Source organism: Apostichopus japonicus, chromosome 20, assembly GCF_037975245.1.
Source record: "Apostichopus japonicus isolate 1M-3 chromosome 20, ASM3797524v1, whole genome shotgun sequence".
NCBI lineage: Eukaryota > Metazoa > Echinodermata > Holothuroidea > Aspidochirotida > Stichopodidae > Apostichopus > Apostichopus japonicus.
In genome coordinates, this window is record NC_092580.1 from 15,510,668 (window position 1) to 15,536,878 (window position 26,211).

Below are 26,211 nucleotides of genomic sequence, written 5' to 3' on the forward strand. Positions count from 1 at the left end.
AGTGTCTTATCTTTCGAACAATGCTATCCATTTAAAGTCATAAATAGACAACTATCACAACTTGAATGTACTTCAGCATAGGCCTACGTTGCTTACATCATAGTAACATGATGTCAGACTATCTTCATGTATGAAAGCTCATGACTCTCCAAAGATCTAATGTCTTACCAGTGACCATGCTCCGGTGACCCATGCGGCATCATCTTCGCAGCCTCCTAGATTACAGCTCTGTTGTAACGTGGGCTTGATGGACTCATCACATATATCTGCCTCACCAGGGATTAACCAACCTTCCTCGCTGACAGCCTGACATATAACCTGCCTGACTTGTATCCCAGCGTTACATGTTCTGGAGCACTGAGGAAAGGAAAACAGTAAGAATGAACAATCAGACTCGCATGGATTTCTTCAATTAATCATAGATAAAAAAGTGACTATTTATTATCAAGCAATATAGCTATGAATTTGTTCCCCAAATCTCCATATTGATTTATTTTGCTTTTGAATACTCTATTTTGAATGTCTGACATTTTGACCGACATTTAACATGTACCCTGTTGAACTAACAGAATCCTTGTACCATTAGCGAGTGAGAGGGGAAACAAAAAAGAAATAACATTACCATTGCTAACAATGTTTCAAGCTTTTAGATATTTCCATGCCATTAGATTTTCAACAACAAACATAGAGCAAGCATGTCATGGAACTTCTCCCAGTCATCATGGATAACAATAAAAGTCAATTTTTGTATCACCCCCTCTATATTTAACCCTTTTCTCACCAACTTTATTTAACACAGTTAGTGAAGCCACAGTAGATCAATGCAGTAGTCCTTAGCTTTGCAACAATAACCTTGGTTCTCTCTTAAAATGTAAGAAGCGCTGAACTGCATTGCCGTGTGTGCTAGCTACAGTATTAGGACCACCATCACAGTCGACCAGAAGCAGGTAGAGTTCAATCTTAATTACCTGCAAGGGTGTTTGGGAGTAAGCAATTCTCTGGGTTTAAGTAATTCTTAAATGACTTCAAACCACAACAATCTTGACACACAGTTACAACAACCAGTGTGTGCTGGCATCAAGAGGTCATGAGGGCGATGGATATCGGTAATACTAGCAAGGCTTATTTTATCTTTAACATAACATGTCAAACGTGATGACACAGTAACACACACACACAGACACACATATATATATATATATATATATAAAATATGCAGTTAGCATATAAACATATATCATTTGTTCAGAAACATTGTTGGATAACTATCAAAAGGCTTTGACTCTTCTGTGACATCGGCAAGGTCATAGCTAATATGTCTGCGGCGTTGAACGCAAATCTAACAGCAGTACCGAAGTCTTTAAGTCTAGGAAACACTATTCTGAATTCTGGCAAATAGTTGTCGTACAATCTTTATGTCTTTACTTATTCCTTGAAAAGAGATACTGAAGCCACATGGCTTCTATAAAATATTCTGTTACTCTCGCATGTAACTACAACTTTGAAACATATCAGCAAGGTATCACTGGGACATCCCATGTACTTAGATGGGAGAGATAAACCACAGAAGAGACAAAAAAGGTAAGGTGGGTTGGGTGGGTGGGTGGGGGGAGGGGGGGAAGGGAGGTTTACATACTTCTTTGTAAATAACAGTGTTAGTGGATACAGAAAATATTAAAAAGCTAACGTAAAGTAACAGAAGGCAAAGATTCTCTCACCCCCTGGCACCATTATCTATCCCCCATCCTTGGACCTTTACACCTCACGCTCCTTCAACACTACCAAGTTCTATTCTGACATAATACAATTACTAAAAATTCTGTTTGGCTAAGTATCAAGATTGGTGACTTAAATCTCAATAATGACCAAGTAAATATATCCATGCCTGCATGATAGAGTGTGTCGTGGTATTAGTTTTATGAACTACAAATGCAGTTTCTTCCCCAATCTGGAAAATCCAAATATTTATAATTTAACATTCCATGAAAGTAAAGTACGTTACTGGTTCACTGTAAAGATCAGAGTGTGAGGAGAGGACGGCGCTTAAAAACGTTTCCAGAGAATGATACATTCCATAATTCATGATCCAGCTACTTAGAGTTGATTAAACGGGATCCTTGGAAATATCTTCTTTACGTCTGGAGAAAACTGAACGGTTTCGGGGAATTTGCCCCGGACCACCTTCCAATGGCTTGTCATGTCAGATCAAGAAGTGCTTCTGAGATGAGAGTTGTGTGTGTTCCATAAATTTCAGTTGATTATTACAGCTTAAAGCAGCTGGTTCTGTTACATCTCCCACCATCCAATATATTGTATGTTTTTTGTGTGTGTGTAAGCAATGGGTTTATACCATATATTTCCCTAGACATGTCCTCTTGTTTTGTCCCTATAATTTGTAACCATCCAGGTTTTTTAAGAAATGTCCAGATTTTTAGGTGTCCCACGAAAGTTGTAATTATAACAACAGTGAAAAAAAATTCTCCCCTGTGATTTGGCGATCTAGCGATTCAGATTCAAGGATAGAATTAACAGACAAGTAAAACAGTGCTTTAACATATGCATTTTCTCCAACTTTACATTCAGTAGATATAACTAAATTTGAAGTGTATGATAGAAATGAAATTTCTAACTTCAAATCTAATATCATTTTTCAGGTAGGTACCCTTTAAAAGTCTAGTTTTAACCTCTAGGCCATCATATCTTCCCAAATTTTTCAGATAAAATTTGCATCTTTACACTATGTTTAATACCGTGAAAAATCAAGAAAGGCTCCACAATTTTCAACACAATAGCCTAGCACTACAATGGTTTGTAGGGAGTGAAATTACTAATATATCAAAAGTAAACTAGATGAAAACTTGTAACTTTCACCAAGTCAAAAACATATTTGCCTCCTAAACTAAAACCCTTCCCTTTCCCACATGTCTCGGCATACAAATATATAATAGCATTTGTAAAATAATTCGACTTGGTGACTGGTAAACAAGGAATGCAAAGGCAATCAAATGTTTTCAAAATGTAGCAATCCAAACCATAATTCAGAAGTATGGAATAATTTCATACTAATACGCTATACTGTTATACTTATACAGCGACTTGGTCAAGGGAAGCACAACCAGCCCCCCCCCCCATTCCCCCTCTCCCACCAGTTTGTAAAATTGGAGAACACTGTTCAAATACTCTAAACTGCCTTAAAGCAACATAACCATGCTGACATTTCAATATTAAATCAATTTGGTACATTGATTCCTTTAAACATAATCCTGAAGGGGTCACCATTACCAAGAAGTACTTTTACACATACTTCTTGGTAACGCAATTAAAAGCTAACCAAACATTGATAGAACCCTTTGCACAGCCTCCTGGAGAACAGGTGCAGGTATTCTGACAATGAGTGGAATCCAGCCCTAGCCATGCCATCACCTGCTAGTGGAGTCATCTACATAACCATACCAAACACTGGACGGGTGATTAATTACTCCTCCAGAAACCAGTGACAAGATTTATGATTGCAAAATATATAATCTTAGAGCGATGAAACCAACAAAAGGCTGAGAAGATGGGGATGAGAAAGAGAGAGAGAAGAGAGAGAGGAGAGACTGCTAAAGTATACAGGATACAGAATGACATCTCTTGATAAATGGTGAGAAGATAAACCATATGAAGGACTGAGATATATACCACTGTAGCATATAGACAGACACAGAAACAATATGAATGAGATTGCTCAACAATACATAACATACAGAACACAGAATGAATACCATATGAAGGACTGAAAGATACCACTGTAGCATATAGACAGACACAGAAACAATATGAATGAGATTGCTGAACAAAACATAACATACAGAACACAGAATGAATACCATATGAAGGACTGAAAGATACCACTGTAGCATACAGACAGACACAGAAACAATATGAATGAGATTGCTGAACAATACATAACATACAGAACACAGAATGAATACCATATGAAGGACTGAGAGATAACACTGTAGCATATAGACAGACACAGGAACAATATGAATGAGATTGCTGAACAATACATAACATACAGAACACAGAATGAATACCATATGAAGGACTGAGATATATACCACTGTAGCATATAGACAGACACAGAAACAATATGAATGAGATTGCTGAACAATACATAACATACAGAACACAGAATGAATACCATATGAAGGACTGAGATATATACCACTGTAGCATATAGACAGACACAGGAACAATATGAATGAGATTGCTCAACAATACATAACATACAGAACACAGAATGAATACCATATGAAGGACTGAAAGATACCACTGTAGCATATAGACAGACACAGAAACAATATAAATGAGATTGCTGAACAATACATAATATACAGAACACAGAATGAATACCATATGAAGGACTGAGATATATACCACTGTAGCATATAGACAGACACAGAAACAATATGAATGAGATTGCTCAACAATACATAACATACAGAACACAGAATGAATACCATATGAAGGACTGAAAGATACCACTGTAGCATATAGACAGACACAGAAACAATATAAATGAGATTGCTGAACAATACATAATATACAGAACACAGAATGAATACCATATGAAGGACTGAGATATATACCACTGTAGCATATAGACAGACACAGAAACAATATGAATGAGATTGCTGAACAATACATAATATACAGAACACAGAATGAATACCATATGAAGGACTGAGATATATACCACTGTAGCATATAGACAGACACAGAAACAATATGAATGAGATTGCTGAACAATACATAACATACAGAACACAGAATGAATACCATATGAAGGACTGAGATATATACCACTGTAGCATATAGACAGACACAGAAACAATATGAATGAGATTGCTCAACAATACATAACATACAGAACACAGAATGAATACAATACATAACATACAGAACACAGAATGAATACCATATGTAGGACTGAGATATATACCACTGTAGCATATAGACAGACACAGAAACAATATGAATGAGATTGCTGAACAACACATAACATACAGAACACAGAATGAATACCATATGAAGGACTGAGATATATACCACTGTAGCATATAGACAGACACAGAAACAATATGAATGAGATTGCTGAACAACACATAACATACAGAACACAGAATGAATACCATATGAAGGACTGAGATATATACCACTGTAGCATATAGACAGACACAGAAACAATATGAATGAGATTGCTGAACAACACATAACATACAGAACACAGAATGAATACCATATGAAGGACTGAGATATATACCATTGTAGCATATAGACAGACACAGAAACAATATGAATGAGATTGCTGAACAACACATAACATACAGAACACAGAATGAATACCATATGAAGGACTGAGATATATACCACTGTAGCATATAGACAGACACAGAAACAATATGAATGAGATTGCTCAACAATACATAACATACAGAACACAGAATGAATACCATATGAAGGACTGAAAGATACCACTGTAGCATATAGACAGACACAGAAACAATATGAATGAGATTGCTGAACAACACATAACATACAGAACACAGAATGAATACCATATGAAGGACTGAGATATATACCACTGTAGCATATAGACAGACACAGAAACAATATGAATGAGATTGCTGAACAACACATAACATACAGAACACAGAATGAATACCATATGAAGGACTGAGATATATACCACTGTAGCATATAGACAGACACAGAAACAATATGAATGAGATTGCTGAACAACACATAACATACAGAACACAGAATGAATACCATATGAAGGACTGAGATATATACCATTGTAGCATATAGACAGACACAGAAACAATATGAATGAGATTGCTGAACAACACATAACATACAGAACACAGAATGAATACCATATGAAGGACTGAGATATATACCATTGTAGCATATAGACAGACACAGAAACAATATGAATGAGATTGCTGAACAATACATAACATACAGAACACAGAATGAATACCATATGAAGGACTGAGATATATAACACTGTAGCATATAGACAGACACAGAAACAATATGAATGAGATTGCTGAACAATACATAACACACAGAACACAGAATGAATACCATATGAAGGACTGAGATATATACCACTGTAGCATATAGACAGACACAGAAACAATATAAATGAGATTGCTGAACAATGCATAACATACAGAACACAGAATGAATACCATATGAAGGACTGAGATATATAACACTGTAGCATATAGACAGACACAGAAACAATATAAATGAGATTGCTGAACAATACATAATATACAGAACACAGAATGAATACCATATGAAGGACTGAAAGATACCATTGTAGCATATAGACAGACACAGAAACAATATGAATGAGATTGCTGAACAATACATAACACACAGAACACAGAATGAATACCATATGAAGGACTGAGATATATACCACTGTAGCATATAGACAGACACAGAAACAATATAAATGAGATTGCTGAACAATGCATAACATACAGAACACAGAATGAATACCATATGAAGGACTGAGATATATAACACTGTAGCATATAGACAGACACAGAAACAATATAAATGAGATTGCTGAACAATACATAATATACAGAACACAGAATGAATACCATATGAAGGACTGAAAGATACCATTGTAGCATATAGACAGACACAGAAACAATATGAATGAGATTGCTGAACAATACATAACACACAGAACACAGAATGAATACCATATGAAGGACTGAGATATATACCACTGTAGCATATAGACAGACACAGAAACAATATAAATGAGATTGCTGAACAATGCATAACATACAGAACACAGAATGAATACCATATGAAGGACTGAGATATATAACACTGTAGCATATAGACAGACACAGAAACAATATAAATGAGATTGCTGAACAATACATAATATACAGAACACAGAATGAATACCATATGAAGGACTGAAAGATACCATTGTAGCATATAGACAGACACAGAAACAATATGAATGAGATTGCTGAACAATACATAACACACAGAACACAGAATGAATACCATATGAAGGACTGAGATATATAACACTGTAGCATATAGACAGACACAGAAACAATATAAATGAGATTGCTATACAAAACATAACATGCAGAACACAGAATGAATACCATATGAAGGACTGAGATATATACCACTGTAGCATATAGAGACACAGAAACAATATGAATGAGATTGCTGAACAATACATAACATACAGAACACAGAATGAATACCATATGAAGGACTGAGATATATACCACTGTAGCATATAGACAGACACAGAAACAATATGAATGAGATTGCTGAACAATACATAACATACAGAACACAGAATGAATACCATATGAAGGACTGAGATATATACCACTGTAGCATATAGACAGACACAGAAACAATATGAATGAGATTGCTGAACAATACATAACATACAGAACACAGAATGAATACCATATGAAGGACTGAAAGATACCACTGTAGCATATAGACAGACACAGAAACAATATGAATGAGATTGCTGAACAATACATAACATACAGAACACAGAATGAATACCATATGAAGGACTGAGATATATACCACTGTAGCATATAGACAGACACAGAAACAATATGAATGAGATTGCTGAACAATACATAACATACAGAACACAGAATGAATACCATATGAAGGACTGAAAGATACCACTGTAGCATATAGACAGACACAGAAACAATATCAATGAGATTGCTCAACAATACATAACATACAGAACACAGAATGAATACCATATGAAGGACTGAGATATATACCACTGTAGCATATAGACAGACACAGAAACAATATGAATGAGATTGCTGAACAATACATAACATACAGAACACAGAATGAATACAATACATAACATACAGAACACAGAATGAATACCATATGAAGGACTGAGATATATACCACTGTAGCATATAGACAGACACAGGTACAATATGAATGAGATTGCTGAACAAAACATAACATACAGAACACAGAATGAATACCATATGAAGGACTGAAAGATACCACTGTAGCATATAGACAGACACAGAAACAATATGAATGAGATTGCTCAACAATACATAACATACAGAACACAGAATGAATACCATATGAAGGACTGAGATATATACCACTGTAGCATATAGACAGACACAGAAACAATATGACTGAAATTGCTGAGTACATTACATACAGAACACAGAATGAATACCATATGAAGGACTGAAAGATACCACTGTAGCATATAGACAGACACAGAAACAATATCAATGAGATTGCTCAACAATACATAACATACAGAACACAGAATGAATACCATATGAAGGACTGAGATATATACCACTGTAGCATATAGACAGACACAGAAACAATATGAATGAGATTGCTCAACAATACATAACATACAGAACACAGAATGAATACCATATGAAGGACTGAGATATATACCACTGTAGCATATAGACAGACACAGAAACAATATGAATGAGATTGCTATACAAAACATAACATACAGAACACAGAATGAATACCATATGAAGGACTGAAAGATACCACTGTAGCATATAGACAGACACAGAAACAATATGAATGAGATTGCTCAACAATACATAACATACAGAACACAGAATGAATACCATATGAAGGACTGAGATATATACCACTGTAGCATATAGACAGACACAGAAACAATATGACTGAAATTGCTGGATACATTACATACAGAACACAGAATGAATACCATATGAAGGACTGAAAGATACCACTGTAGCATATAGACAGACACAGAAACAATATCAATGAGATTGCTCAACAATACATAACATACAGAACACAGAATGAATACCATATGAAGGACTGAGATATATACCACTGTAGCATATAGACAGACACAGAAACAATATGAATGAGATTGCTCAACAATACATAACATACAGAACACAGAATGAATACCATATGAAGGACTGAGATATATACCACTGTAGCATATAGACAGACACAGAAACAATATGAATGAGATTGCTATACAAAACATAACATACAGAACACAGAATGAATACCATATGAAGGACTGAAAGATACCACTGTAGCATATAGACAGACACAGAAACAATATGAATGAGATTGCTGAACAATACATAATATACAGAACACAGAATGAATACCATATGAAGGACTGAGATATATACCACTGTAGCATATAGACAGACACAGAAACAATATGAATGAGATTGCTGAACAATACGTAACATACAGAACACAGAATGAATACAATACATAACATACAGAACACAGAATGAATACCATATGAAGGACTGAGATATATACCACTGTAGCATATAGACAGACACAGGTACAATATGAATGAGATTGCTGAACAAAACATAACATACAGAACACAGAATGAATACCATATGAAGGACTGAAAGATACCACTGTAGCATATAGACAGACACAGAAACAATATGAATGAGATTGCTCAACAATACATAACATACAGAACACAGAATGAATACCATATGAAGGACTGAGATATATACCACTGTAGCATATAGACAGACACAGAAACAATATGACTGAAATTGCTGAATACATTACATACAGAACACAGAATGAATACCATATGAAGGACTGAAAGATACCACTGTAGCATATAGACAGACACAGAAACAATATCAATGAGATTGCTCAACAATACATAACATACAGAACACAGAATGAATACCATATGAAGGACTGAGATATATACCACTGTAGCATATAGACAGACACAGAAACAATATGAATGAGATTGCTCAACAATACATAACATACAGAACACAGAATGAATACCATATGAAGGACTGAGATATATACCACTGTAGCATATAGACAGACACAGAAACAATATGAATGAGATTGCTATACAAAACATGACATACAGAACACAGAATGAATACCATATGAAGGACTGAAAGATACCACTGTAGCATATAGACAGACACAGAAACAATATGAATGAGATTGCTCAACAATACATAACATACAGAACACAGAATGAATACCATATGAAGGACTGAGATATATACCACTGTAGCATATAGACAGACACAGAAACAATATGACTGAAATTGCTGAATACATTACATACAGAACACAGAATGAATACCATATGAAGGACTGAAAGATACCACTGTAGCATATAGACAGACACAGAAACAATATCAATGAGATTGCTCAACAATACATAACATACAGAACACAGAATGAATACCATATGAAGGACTGAGATATATACCACTGTAGCATATAGACAGACACAGAAACAATATGAATGAGATTGCTCAACAATACATAACATACAGAACACAGAATGAATACCATATGAAGGACTGAGATATATACCACTGTAGCATATAGACAGACACAGAAACAATATGAATGAGATTGCTATACAAAACATAACATACAGAACACAGAATGAATACCATATGAAGGACTGGAAGATACCACTGTAGCATATAGACAGACACAGAAACAATATGAATGAGATTGCTGAACAATACATAATATACAGAACACAGAATGAATACCATATGAAGGACTGAGATATATACCACTGTAGCATATAGACAGACACAGAAACAATTTGAATGAGATTGCTCAACAATACATAACATACAGAACACAGAATGAATACCATATGAAGGACTGAGATATATACCACTGTAGCATATAGACAGACACAGAAACAATATGAATGAGATTGCTCAACAATACATAACATACAGAACACAGAATGAATACCATATGAAGGACTGAAAGATACCACTGTAGCATATAGACAGACACAGAAACAATATGAATGAGATTGCTGAACAATACATAATATACAGAACACAGAATGAATACCATATGAAGGACTGAGATATATACCACTGTAGCATATAGACAGACACAGAAACAATATGAATGAGATTGCTCAACAATACATAACATACAGAACACAGAATGAATACCATATGAAGGACTGAAAGATACCACTGTAGCATATAGACAGACACAGAAACAATATGAATGAGATTGCTCAACAATACATAACATACAGAACACAGAATGAATACCCTATGAAGGACTGAAAGATACCATTGTAGCATATAGACAGACACAGAAACAATATGAATGAGATTGCTGAACAATACATAACATACAGAACACAGAATGAATACCATATGAAGGACTGAAAGATACCACTGTAGCATATAGACAGACACAGAAACAATATGAATGAGATTGCTGAACAATACATAACATACAGAACACAGAATGAATACCATATGAAGGACTGAAAGATACCACTGTAGCATATAGACAGACACAGAAACAATATGAATGAGATTGCTGAACAAAACATAACATACAGAACACAGAATGAATACCATATGAAGGACTGAAAGATACCACTGTAGCATATAGACAGACACAGAAACAATATGAATGAGATTGCTGAACAATACATAACATACAGAACACAGAATGAATACCATATGAAGGACTGAGATATATACCATTGTAGCATATAGACAGACACAGAAACAATATGAATGAGATTGCTGAACAATACATAACATACAGAACACAGAATGAATACCATATGAAGGACTGAGATATATACCACTGTAGCATATAGACAGACACAGAAACAATATGAATGAGATTGCTGAACAATACATAACATACAGAACACAGAATGAATACCATATGAAGGACTGAAAGATACCACTGTAGCATATAGACAGACACAGAAACAATATGAATGAGATTGCTGAACAATACATAACATACAGAACACAGAATGAATACCATATGAAGGACTGAAAGATACCACTGTAGCATATAGACAGACACAGAAACAATATGAATGAGATTGCTGAACAATACATAACATACAGAACACAGAATGAATACCATATGAAGGACTGAAAGATACCACTGTAGCATATAGACAGACACAGAAACAATATGAATGAGATTGCTGAACAATACATAACATACAGAACACAGAATGAATACAATACATAACATACAGAACACAGAATGAATACCATATGAAGGACTGAGATATATACCACTGTAGCATATAGACAGACACAGAAACAATATGAATGAGATTGCTGAACAATACATAACATACAGAACACAGAATGAATACCATATGAAGGACTGAAAGATACCACTGTAGCATATAGACAGACACAGAAACAATATGAATGAGATTGCTGAACAATACATAACATACAGAACACAGAATGAATACCATATGAAGGACTGAAAGATACCACTGTAGCATATAGACAGACACAGAAACAATATCAATGAGATTGCTGAACAATACATAACATACAGAACACAGAATGAATACCATATGAAGGACTGAAAGATACCACTGTAGCATATAGACAGACACAGAAACAATATGAATGAGATTGCTGAACAATACATAACATACAGAACACAGAATGAATACCATATGAAGGACTGAAAGATACCACTGTAGCATATAGACAGACACAGAAACAATATGAATGAGATTGCTGAACAATACATAACATACAGAACACAGAATGAATACCATATGAAGGACTGAAAGATACCACTGTAGCATATAGACAGACACAGAAACAATATGAATGAGATTGCTCAACAATACATAACATACAGAACACAGAATGAATACCATATGAAGGACTGAAAGATACCACTGTAGCATATAGACAGACACAGAAACAATATGAATGAGATTGCTGAACAATACATAACATACAGAACACAGAATGAATACCATATGAAGGACTGAAAGATACCACTGTAGCATATAGACAGACACAGAAACAATATGAATGAGATTGCTAAACAATACATAACATACAGAACACAGAATGAATACCATATGAAGGACTGAAAGATACCACTGTAGCATATAGACAGACACAGAAACAATATGAATGAGATTGCTCAACAATAGGATGACATCTCTGGATATGGTGATAGTAATGATTTGGGCTAACTGTTAATCTTGATGCAATACTTTTAGGGTTATAGTTATAAGCTACTCTCTATCATTCTAAATGTTGTCTATCCTTACTTTGGTGATTAATAAGTATGTACATTATGTGTGTGAAGACACAAAGTGACTAAAGAAAAGCACTAGTAGTTAGTACTGGTTACTAGTGGTTACTACTGGTCACTTAAAGTATACAGTATAGTCCAAGTAACCAAATAAGGGTAAAGTAAGAGTTAATATTAAAAGCAAACATGAATATTCATTCTTACACATCCCGATGGGGAGAGGGGACGGGTGTGGTGTGTGTGGTGTGGGGTGTGGGCAGGCGCGTAGCCAGGAATTTGCCAACGGAGGGGCGAAACTGTGGATTCGGCATTGCAAACTATCTAAGTGTAGCGCCACCATGGTTGGCACGAAGCGTACAAGAAAATTTTGGCTGAAAATGCCTCCCAGATTGCTGGAAATGGCACTTCCCAGACCTTGTAAGTTGCATCTTAGCATTTTCTCCTTTGAAAATACTAGCGATATCATAAAAGCATTAAAAAAAAAATTAAAAAATATGCTCAAGGGGGGCGGCTGCCCCCTTCGCCCGCCCCCCTGGCTACGTGCCTGGGTGTGGGGTGGGGGAGAATTTCTAAACCAGCCTCACCCTTCTCTCCTCCATATTTTACAGACTTTGTCCATACTGTTTTCTTGCTAATCTTTGGGCTCCTCTGAATCTTAAAATTGTTTTGTTTTAGTTACTGAAGAAGAGGAATAGTTTCTTTAATACATGTTCATAAACATAATGAAGTAAAGGGTGAGATAATGTCATCTGTTAACTAGTATTTGATATTGCATATATCTAATCAAGAAACCTGCTTTCATTAATATCTTGTATTTGTTTGTTTAGATAAAGAGGGAGATGATTAAAGAGTAATTAGCTTACCTCAGACCACTGACCACTATTCCATCTCGCTCTCTGAAGATGACAGGGGTCTTTATTGCATCCCATGCTAGCATGCGGTTTCCGTCTGTTGCTGCAGTAAGATTCCTCTATGAATTCATTGTTGTCTCTGTCTTGACATAAAATATCTCGGAACCTCTCCCCTCCTCCACAAGTTTGAGAGCACTGGTGAATTAAAATACACGAGGAAAAAACAAACTTAAAGAGAGTTGACAGGTTTTACTACTATGTGGTGTGTGTCATCTTTAAAACTACAATTAAAAAAAAAACGAGAGTACATAAAACTTCAGTATGTGCTTTTTCCATGATTATCAGAATCAAGATTATCAATTATCAGAATATTTCAAACTTTATAAGATCTGCAAAGTTCCTTCCAAACAAATTATCTCTCCATTTTGCAGGCCTCAGGCCTCAGATTATTTGAATATATGAGAGCGTGTGGCACAATCTCAGAAAGCAATGACTCGAATTATCGTTCTTTGTACATTTCAAATTCATTTCATCAACATTGCCCCGACCTTTGACATCTACTTAAAGGTGAACTTTTTTGCGAAGAAACTTTTTTTTTTCTTCTTCGAAACATGTAGAAATATATGACCTGCATTTATGATCAGACATATCAACATATGGACTCAACATCATAACAATGTTGAAATTCTAATTACCTCTCCCCATTCATCTTTGTACCATTTGAAGCGAGGGCACTCTCCAACCGTACATCGTTTCACCGATGGTGGCTTGTTTGACCTCCGCACCCTACAGACTCCATCCTCCATGATTTGGCCGTCCCCGACGCAGAGGACTGGACGGAACATTTGCCCCTTGCCGCAGGTCACGGAACACTATTGAAAGAAGATGATGATGCCCATGAATGAATTGTTAATGTGAGCATCGGACATGTTCGTACCATACATTATGGTCTACTAGCAAGACTGATATAACAGCAAGTTTGAAAAATCTTCAGTTTTTTCAGTACATCAAATTGGAAAACAAATAAAATAAATAGCTGAGATGCAATCCCTTCCTTGCCCTTTACATTGCCCTTTACAAATCTACCAAATGAAACTGACCCCTAGGTAGTAAACTGATTCCTAGGTGGTACAAACCTACCAAATGACACTGATCCATATGTGTTACAAATCTACCAAATGAAACTGATCCCTAAGTGATACAAACCTACCAAATGAAAATGATCCCTAGGTGGTAAAAACCTACCAAATGAAACAGATCCCTAGGTGGTACAATCTACCAAATGAAACTGATCCCTACATGGTACAAACCTACCAAATGAAACTTATTCCTAGGTAGTACAAACCTACCAAATGAAACTGATCCCTAGGTAGTACAAACCTACCAAATGAAACTGCTCCCTAGGTGGTACAAATCTACCAAATGAAACAGATCCATAGGTAGTACAAATCTATGCAAATGAAACTGATCCCTAGGTGGTACAAATCTACCAAATGAAACTGATCCCTACATGGTACAAGCCTACCCAATGAAATTTATTCCTAGGTAGTACAAACCTACCAAATGAAACTGATCCCTAGGTAGTACAAATCTATGCAAATGAAACTGATCCCTAGGTGGTACAAATCTACCAAATGAAACTGATCCCTACATGGTACAAACCTACCCAATGAAATTTATTCCTAGGTAGTACAAACCTACCAAATGAAACTGATCCCTAGGTAGTACAAACCTACCAAATGAAACTGATCCCTAGGTGGTACAAATCTACCAAATGAAACTGATCCCAAGGTGGTACAAATCTACCAAATGAAACTGATCCCTAGGTAGTACAAATCTACCAAATGAAACTGATCCCTAGGTGGTACAAATCTACCAAATGAAACTGATCCCTAGGCGGTACAATCTACCAAATGAAACTGATCCCTAGGTGGTACAAATCTATGCAAATGAAACTGATCCCTAAGTGGTACAAATCTACCAAATGAAACTGATCCCTAGGTGGTACAAACCTACCAAATGCAACTGATCACTAGGTAGTACAAATCTACCAAATGAAACTGATCCCTAGGTGGTACAAATCTACCAAATGAAACTGATCCCTAGGTGGTACCAAATGCAACTGATCACTAGGTAGTGTAGCTTCTCTTGGCTAAGAAAAGAGTAATCACAAAGTCAGGACTATATAGCCCAACTTAAAATATTAAAAAGATAGGATTTGTATACATGGTTTGAGTTCTTTATGTATATTCCTGATCTTTCAGTAGTTTAATTTTATCTTCCAAATGTGTTTATAGCATAACATTGTGTTTAGTATCTAGCTGTTGGTTTACTTAATACAAAAAGATATATCTTTAAATAAATATATTAGTGCTTTAGTGTGACTTTAATCTGATAATTAATGACACCTTCAAAAGTTACACACACACACATACACATGCATAACTAGCATCTCCATTAACATTATGAAAACAAGTTATTGAGAATATTCCAACTGGTCTGACATACTGAAATACACATCTGTTGTTCTATATCCAAGAGCTTCATGAGAATATTACCACGGTAATGGTAGGTTATAGTACATAAAATCTATACTCTACTACGTGTGGGTACCACCCCTTTAACTATCCAACCAAAAGACATGATAATTGATGAGCCAGAACAGTGGTACATATTCACAATGTCTCCACACTGATCACCGAGACAAACGACATACATGTATATAAACATACGTCAAACATAAAGATTTGTAAAAAAAAAATCATAAAAAAATATATAAAAATTTTGCCTTCTACAAACTGTATACACAAATCTTATGACGTTCCTTGAAGGAATTTGGGTGGCCCACGGAGCTGGCACAGCAGGAAAGGTCACTGGAGTAATTGAGTGAGTGGGCCCCTGGGCTCTTGGCTACTGTACTTCCTGCTCTAGGTTTAGTTTGAAAACGAGGGCAAGCTTTAACTGCTGCCTTCATTCATTAAACACTGATGTATGTCTCTCTCTCTCTCTGTGTTTGGCTCTCTAGTGCTCAGAGACATAAAATTTCATTTATTTAGATGAGGCCAGGGCTATGGTATGCAGTCAACCATCATCATCATTCAAACCAGTGCACAGAGCGATGTACACACATATTGATAACGATTAAAGTTTAATACGTAAATCATTATAATGAATCGTCTGGGAAAATTTAAGTGATTCTTTGCTAGCTCGCAACAGTTTAAAAGTTGCTAGCGACAGCAGCACTTGGAGAAATTGGGGATTAAAAGAGTCTACAAAGGAACCTTGGGAATGGCATGCAAGATTCCATAGATATTCAAAATTAAGTTGCAAGAGTTCCAAAAGAATTTTATGAAAGCGGCAGATGGAATTTTGAACACCATTTTTTGGACAATTTTACCAAAAACCCTCGATAAATTTTACCACCCAGATCATTTTTCAAGGCATTCAATTATTTTCTAATAATTTTGAAGCAAATTTTATGTTTTGGTCAAAGTTCTTATTAGCTACTGTGTAATTGCAATGGGCTTCCTAAGTACCAAATTTATCACAGATTACCACTTCCAAGACAAGGAGCAATTTTCAATTCAAGATAATATGCAAACTTACATTTTATTCTGGTAAGATGCATTTCATTCAAACAACTAATAATGGCCAGTTGCAAAGCCAGAGGAGGGAGGGGGAGCAGGGGGAAAAGGGGAGCAGGGGGTATTTCCCCCCTCCACCCACCAAAATTTTCAGGGATGAAACAGGGACCACAAAAATTTGCAAATGCACGCAAAGTGGCATACGGTAGCTACTGCAGTTAAAATGATGGAAATTATTGCACCATTTTACATAAATCCCCCCTGACTGAAAAAAAAAATTCTCGAAAGGAGGGGTCTTCCCTCCCCTTACATCCCTTCCCAAACCTGACTTCAGCCAAATGTGGCGCCTCATCCTAAATTTGCCTTTTCCCTTTCTCATACCAAGGTGGCTGGCTACAGGCTCGCAAATGGTGCATGGTATATCACGAAAAACAAAGTACTTTACAGATCCAAAATCTGTGTTACCCATGACAAATACAGGAACTACAGGTACATCAGTTCAAACAAATGGATGGGATAGTACTCCTACAGTGTTTTATTCTCATCCAACTCAATATGTTAAGCCTTGTTTGCATTTCATGAAAGGGCAAGGGGGACTTGGTACCGCATGGGTGACCAATGTTGTAGTGTGAAGTTGTGAACCCTCGCATACTCAGACCGTGTAATCGTGGTTCTCCCGTCCGTGGAGGATGATCCTGACCCGCAAAAGGGATCAAGACTATAGAGTGAATGCTCAGGGGATCATGCCCCGACAGACATTGCTGTAGTCCTATAATTATTAGTCCTATTATTAATTCAAGCTTACGTATTTTTATACCATGTATTTTTCTATGTTGATCGACCACACGTTCTCAAAATGTGGAGGCATGCGGGATCAGCTTTTATTACCCCTCCCCCTCCTCCTCATCCTCCCCCCTATGGAAAAAATTGCATTCTCAATATTGGAACAAGGCCTTGAAAATTGGAAGGAGATCCACTTATGTGAACTTATGTATAAAAGTGTGCATAAAATGAATGTCTAACATGCTCTCAACACTAACATCTAATACCAAACTTCAGAAGTAGGAAATTCCCAAAACCTCACTCTCAGTAATTCTTTGCTCAAGTTTTCCAAATATAACCATTTTCTTTTAACAAAAGTTCAGAACATCAAATGTTTACCTGGCTCCATGATCCAGCAACCCACTTAGCACAAGGAGCTCTAGCACACTTTCGGACTGCTTTTGGCTTTGGTTCTGGACACTCACTGTCCGGCATAACATCATGGTACTCATCTAAGCAAGTTACTGACCGATTTTTTACCCCAAGACCGCAGAGAACAGAACACTGTCAAAAAGAAAAAGAAAAAAGAGAAAAGCTGGACGTTAAGAAATGACTGGTACCAGTGATTTACCTGTGGCAAACATACAGAAACTCCTACAAGGAATTTCAGAAGCATTTTAGGCGATTGACACCGTGAAACATTCAAACACTTTGCAACCAGTGCACAATCAATGACGTTGTGATCTTTGAGTGAATTCCAAAAAGCCACTGTTAACGCTGCCTGCACAGTACACAAGTCTTACACACAGCCTATGGGTACTGGACCCATAGTAGCGAGAGAGTATTACCCAACTTTAAGTTGTGGAAGGCACCCCTTACCCCTCCCCCTTTCCCCTCCCCTCCCCCTCCTCTCTTCCATCCCTTTTTTTTTTTGTTACAATGATCTCATGTTTGTCATTATGAAGATTAAATATCACGTTAAATATGACATTGTAATCTTTGCGTGAATTCCAAAAAACGACTGTTAACTTTGCTTGCACAGTACATGAGTCTTACACACATCCTATGGGTGCCGGACCCGTAGTGGCGAGAGAGTATTTACCCAACTTTAAGCTGTGGAAGGCACCCGCCTCCCTCCCTCCCTTTCCCTATCCCCTCCCAATCCTAATTCTTTCTTTTCTTACAATGATCTCATGTTTGTCATTATGAAGATAAAAAATATCAGCATATTCCATGGCTTAATGCCAGTGATTTTCACTTATTGCCAGTAGATAAGAGATAAAGCATTTGCAGGTTTTTATAATTGCATATTGAAATTTTCCTTTATATTTATTCAGGAAAAATGCAAAGTGGGACTTTGATTTTTAAATTTCAGCCAGAAGATCCTTTTTTAAAGTGACTTAAAATTGTGAAATTCTAGGCTTGGTTTCTACTTGAAATGGAAGAGCATATATTCCGTTGACTGTATGTAATTATGAAGTCTCCACCATCAACCCTCTTAAATCTTAAGTTTCTGTTAGCTGGCCTGATTGATGTGGATATATAATTCTTTCACATGTATGTAAAACTATTCCTTCAGGAATCTCAATGATCGACCAGACCCAAGGGGTGAACTGTGCATTTTATTTGACAGGCCCAGACAAAAAAAAAATTGTATTAATTGTCTGAGCTTCATTCCATCTGGAGATAAAATAACAGAGCCCAGATATTCTTTGACCTACCTACCTGTTTGGGGGCTTGCAAAAGGGTGACTAAAAGTTTAAAGCTCATCTATTGCCTTGCTAGGCAAGAATGAAGGATTTTTTTTATGGAGCAGTGCATTTACTGAAGCTGTGGATGGTTTTGTTGAACACCATAGTCCCGAGAGGGGTGGGGGGATCCTTTTGTATAAAATGTGGGTGACTTACATGCAAATTAGTGTCATATTTTGCAACCATATAAATTTATTTTGTGACATTAGACACAGTGTTAACTTCCCCCACAGCACAAAAGACCATTTATTTTTAGCTTTTAAATGGGGTGGGGTGGGGAGGGTGCATATCTACCTGTCGCAAACCCCCTGTATACGAGCCTGTATTTCAGTTTTAATGAACCATTCTGACTGAGCCATGAGCTGGTCACACGTATACCCTTTACATGTAGAACTATTAGAAATCTAGGAAGAATATACATGATAGGCCTATATGTACTCAATGAAATAAATTCCCATTTAATGTAGTAAGTTATATAGTGACTGTCTAATGGAACAATCTATTAACAGTGTTCTTGCGACACCCTTTAAAGTTGATAAGACCAATTTGATCCTTCCTCTTGCACTTTTGGGTAAATCTATTTAAGGTAATCTATGTTTCCGATAGCTTAATCATCATCATCATTATCTCGGATATATACCAACGGATTAATGTGATAAATTCAATGCAATTATAATTTTACGAGAGAAGCAGTAATACAGTACATCACATTTTACTACAAGTAATTGAAAGATGGAGGTAGCCTCATAAATCTCGTGTTGGTACAGTTACGGCATGTTTGATATTAAACCACCTACTTATGTATTATACTTGCAACACCTTGAACTTTTACAAGCCTAATGTAATCTTTCCTATTGCAACTTTTGGTAGACTAAATATAATAAGGGATGTTTTCAGTTAGTAATTGTTTAAGTAATATGGCTCTTATCTGCTCAGATACTGAAAAGAATAAATTACATTGAAAAAACTGAAATTATCTTCCCTTAAGTCAGATGCCATGAGACTGGGATAAATTCAATGCACCGTGTAGCTTTAAGATATAGTGGTAATTAATGCTAATTTAGTGCATCACATTGGACTGCAACTTAAAGGGGCAGTGGGAATTCCCTCACCAATGGAAGCAGAAGATACATTACTTTATATTTACAATGTGTGATCAAGGACAGTACTGCGATACATACAGACAGTGCACAATGTGACTGTACTATATAACTGCAGCCTATTGTATGGAAACTGTGTACTTTGCAGTCTTGTACAGGTCTACAGTATGTTTCATGCTGACATGATTTTGATACAGATGATATTCCAAACTTGATCCAAAATTCAAATCCTTTGTGGTCAAGTTATGCAAAGCCACTTTAATATTTTGAAGATTCAGTTCAGTCAGAAAACTGCATGGTAGTCCCTGTAGCTGGTTTGTCATCTTGATACTCAATCTATAAGTAGGAACAAAATTGGAAGCCCTGTAATAGGGTCAAAGGTTATGATCTCTGACATAACTATAAGTGCATGGACCATCCTCCTTAAAAGGCAAAAACCTATATAGAGGCACAATTAAGGCCCACCCTGTAGCAGTGTGATCACCAAAGGGCAAACTACTACTATCGGTCTAACTGTGTTATTTGCCAACCTGTGGGGAGAGAACTGAACTCCGATCCAATTACCGGAGAAGAACTAGAACATGACCACCATCATATCACAAGTCACAGACTCTATCATCATGCAGGCACATCCCATATTGAGTATATATATAATATATAATTATGAAAACCATGTGTTGTACTTGTATGGGTTAATATCTAATACCACAGACTGCACAGCAGATTACACAAGAAAATTGACAATGTCAGCCAAATGTGGTATTGTTTTTAGACCACAAAAGAAAAGAAATGTTCATATAATGTAACCACAGTTCCAAGTTTATCATAATGTTTTGATTACAGCACCCTCGGGTAGGGTATATATACAGGAAGCAGCCACTGGAAGTCGGAGATGAAACACCTTTGTTTTAAAGAGCTAAACAAAGACCCATTTTAGGTTTGGCATCAGAGGCAAACGAAAAGTTTGCACTGCTACTGATGTCATGTAATCCACCAGGCACAGTGATAAATGCGATTAACCTCCAAGATGTTAACAATGAGATGGTTTAATTTTTATACTACAAAAATTGAAAATGTAATATATTTGCCATATATTGAAGGAGCTTATATGTACTTAAGGTTGCTGTTACTTCCATGCATGAAAGACTGCATGTAATTTTCCAATTTAGACTCCAGCAGGCAGATTTTACAGGGTTGTTTGGATCCTGCAAAATCGTTGACAAATTATCGTGAAGACAGCAAAAGTTGTGATTCGGCTTTGGACAGTCTGATAATCCCGTGGACAATCCCTTGGGTAATATTTATGGTGACAAATTTCATTCTCACGGACACAACTTTCAAATATCTCGACAAGACTTAAGACGATCAAACTTGTCCAGATCATTCAAATTAGAATAGTTGAAACCGGAAACAGCGATGAATCCATCAATCAGTATTAAGTTGGACACCATGGTCTACCAGAACTTCTTTAAGGTTTATAAATCTTATTTACCATAAAATCCTGACAATGCTAATGGCTAGGGGACAAAGAATAATACTATGCATCTCTATATATATGTACACCAATTTGGTCATTTGGTGTTAAAGTTTGGTCATTTTGTCTAATAAGTCAGTTAATTTAATCTACCACAATTTGACCAATTTATATCCATTTGTGTAGAAAAATTGTGGAGGATGCCAGTTTGGACAGCATTCTGCTTAAATACCATAACCATGTATAAATGATATATATTTTGATTACTTTTCAGAATTTAATAAACTTGCACCGGGAACAAGTAAATGACTGTACGCTATGAATTTAAGACAATTTTATAGGGAACAGAAACACTGTATGGGACATGCTATGAATTTAAGACAATTACATAGGGAACAGAACACTTTGTGGGACATGCTAATGAATTTAAGACAATGACATAGGGAACAGAACACTTTGTGGGACATGCTAATGAATTTAAGACAATTACAAAGGGAACAGAACACTTTGTGGGACATGCTAATGAATTTAAGACAATTTTATAGGGAACAGAAACACTGTATGGGACATGCTATGAATTTAAGACAATGACATAGGGAACAGAACACTTTGTGGGACACGCTAATGAATTTAAGACAATTAAATAGGGAACAGAACACTTTGTGGGACATGCTAATGAATTTAAGACAATTACATAGGGAACAGAACACTTTGTGGGACATGCTAATGAATTTAAGACAATTACATAGGGAACAGAATACTTTGTGGGACATGCTAATGAATTTAAGACAATTACATAGGGAACAGAACACTTTGTGGGACATGCTAATGAATTTAAGACAATGACATAGGGAACAGAACACTTTGTGGGACATGCTAATGAATTTAAGACAATTTCATAGGGAACAGAACACTTTGTGGGACACGCTAATGAATTTAAGACAATTACATAGGGAACAGAACACTTTGTGGGACATGCTAATGAATTTAAGACAATTACATAGGGAACAGAACACTTTGTGGGACATGCTAATGAATTTAAGACAATTACATAGGGAACAGAAAACTTTGTGGGACACGCTATAATTTAAGACAACTACATAGGGAACAGAACACTGTGGGACATGCTATGAATTTAAGACAATTACATAGGGAACAGAACAAATTATGGGACATGCTATGAATTTAAGACAATAATATAGGCACTCTTTGTTGGACAAGCGATTGTCTGCATCATGATATGCCACTTAACAATTCACTTTGGTCACTAATGGTCTTAAACACAGACGCCCCTTATTTAGACCACAGACGCCCCTTAGTAGAACATGGACGTTCCATATTTAGAACACAGATGCCCCTTATTTAGAACACAGACACCCCTTATTTATTGACGTTCCTTATTTAGAACACAGACACCCCTTAATTAGAACATAGGTGCCTCTTAGTAGAACATGGATGTTCCTTATTTAGAACACAGACGCCCCTTATTTAGACCACAGACGGACACTTCTTATTTAGAACACAGGAACTCCTTCTTTAACATACAGACACCCCTTATTTTCAAAGACAGACATTATCTAGAGTGAAGGGTTACCCATCTAGGTGTCAACCTTATATAACATGAACAAATAATGTAGTTCTTTGATCAAATTAATAGAAAGTTTCAGCAATGAGGAGTTACAAGTAACACAGTCTGAACTCTAAATACATATGTAAAGTTAACAGCATGCTTTAACTTTCAATCAAAATCAAAATGTCTTTTCACAATTGTATGTTTGTAATGAACTGCCTAAAGATCACACCTACTGATTAAAATGTCACACCTTGCAACAGGATAAACTGGAACCCACTTCAACTTGGGTGATACACAAAAGTTTTATTAATATAGGCTATATACAAATGAGAATGATAGTGGTTACCAGGAATTTAATAGAAGCCCCCATGGCATGTTACTGCATGACCCCTGGATTAAAAGAGCCTATAGACTAGTCAATAAGCCACATGCTGAGTTGTTAACAGCTTTATGCCAGTAAAATTGATGGAGGCAAACAAACTTTTCAGCTTAACAAAACTTACTTTTGCTCCAGGGGAGCGGAAATTGAAATTAATATAGTAGCGGTTAACTTTAGTACATTTAGTGCACAAATCTTGGCCCTGGTAGTCACTGTTCCCATCTTCAGTGTACAAACCATAAATCACAGTTAAATTGTTAGACAGGACAACCAGCCAATTGAAGAGAAAAGTCATGCCTCATTCATTTTTTTCTTTCCCCCAACAAAATTATTTAAAAGAAACCCAAGACTTTTGCATGATAACCTTTGATGACTTTGAAATCTCCAATAATAAACAAGACAGTGGTAGCTATGTCAACCTACCTCAAAAAGAGAACCTCTCTTCATAATCAAATTTTTTTTTAAAGCATACCAAAATATGAATCACATATTATTAAATTAGCTGCATTTTTTTTCACAGAAATTGATGCAATCTCAGCCAAAAAAGTAGAAGAAGAAAGAGGGGGACATAATTGAAGGAGTTGTGGTATTGCATTAATTCTGGCCAAAATTTCAATCAATAAACCTAAGTAGGGTTTATCAAATTAAATATATTATAATGCAAGTCATCCTATCTTTTAAAAAAAAAAATTATTAGCTATATTTGGATATTTTTAGGTTACTGCAGTGGCCGCACTTGTAGTGAGTATGTACTTGCAGACTCGTTTAAGTCGTCTCGTGGATTTGCACTCGTAGAAGTACTTGGGTTATTTTGGAGATATAATGCCAAGACTCTAGTTTACAGATTAGAGATCTTGTGCTTGTGCATAAGGCCTGGACTCCTACTTAATACCAATACCGAGGGAATATCTGCTCTTTCACTTAAGTACCCATGCTGTTGTGTGACTCAAAGAACAAGTCTGCTGCCAACCTTAAACATTCAAATGTTCGCTATACTGCTTTAAAAATGATACACTCAAGTTTCATGCTTTCAAATGACACGATCATCTTTCATTTTCCTTCAGACTCACCCCCATATTATGGATACAAGTTAAAAATTCCCCATGAACACTTGAAGATTGTTTTTTCTGCAGGGCTTAAAAGTTAGGAATAGCTGTTGATTAGTTTTAACATTTAATATGATGTTAAACAACTCTGCCCAAAAATTCTTATGCAATGCAAAGTACTAAAATTTGCCATGGGGGGGGGGGGGGGGAGATGAAATGTGCTTTTGGGTTTGAAAAGTAAAAATGTTAAACATCAATTGAGCCATAAAATGCATCAAGTTGCAACACAGCTTAGAATTAAGATATCACCTCGCAAAGTCAACCATCGGCTTTAATTTGAGAAAAAAAAATTAAAAACATAAAACAAATAAAACCCACAACATCTACAAAGTTTACTTTAAACTGTTTGTTTACATAACCCTTCAAAAAGTTAATGCTATATAAATACTTTAAAATGTTGAAGATTTTAAACATGTATGTTGGATCAAAGCTTGTCGATGGAT

General features: G+C 36.0%; 1 protein-coding gene across 4 annotated transcripts in view; it reads right to left on the reverse strand.

Annotated features, from left to right (window-relative positions):
• The window catches only part of LOC139961163 (A disintegrin and metalloproteinase with thrombospondin motifs 9-like), a 145,972-nt gene that overhangs the window by 15,057 nt on the left and 104,704 nt on the right, over window positions 1-26,211 (reverse strand). For all 4 annotated transcript variants that reach the window (XM_071960118.1, XM_071960119.1, XM_071960120.1 and 1 more), the window contains exons 27-30: window positions 18,785-18,949; window positions 14,735-14,911; window positions 14,052-14,234; window positions 169-357 (exon numbers count right to left, since the gene is read on the reverse strand). In XM_071960118.1, coding sequence (XP_071816219.1) covers window positions 169-357; window positions 14,052-14,234; window positions 14,735-14,911; window positions 18,785-18,949 — 714 coding nt within the window. The remainder of the gene's footprint in view (window positions 1-168; window positions 358-14,051; window positions 14,235-14,734; window positions 14,912-18,784; window positions 18,950-26,211) is intronic.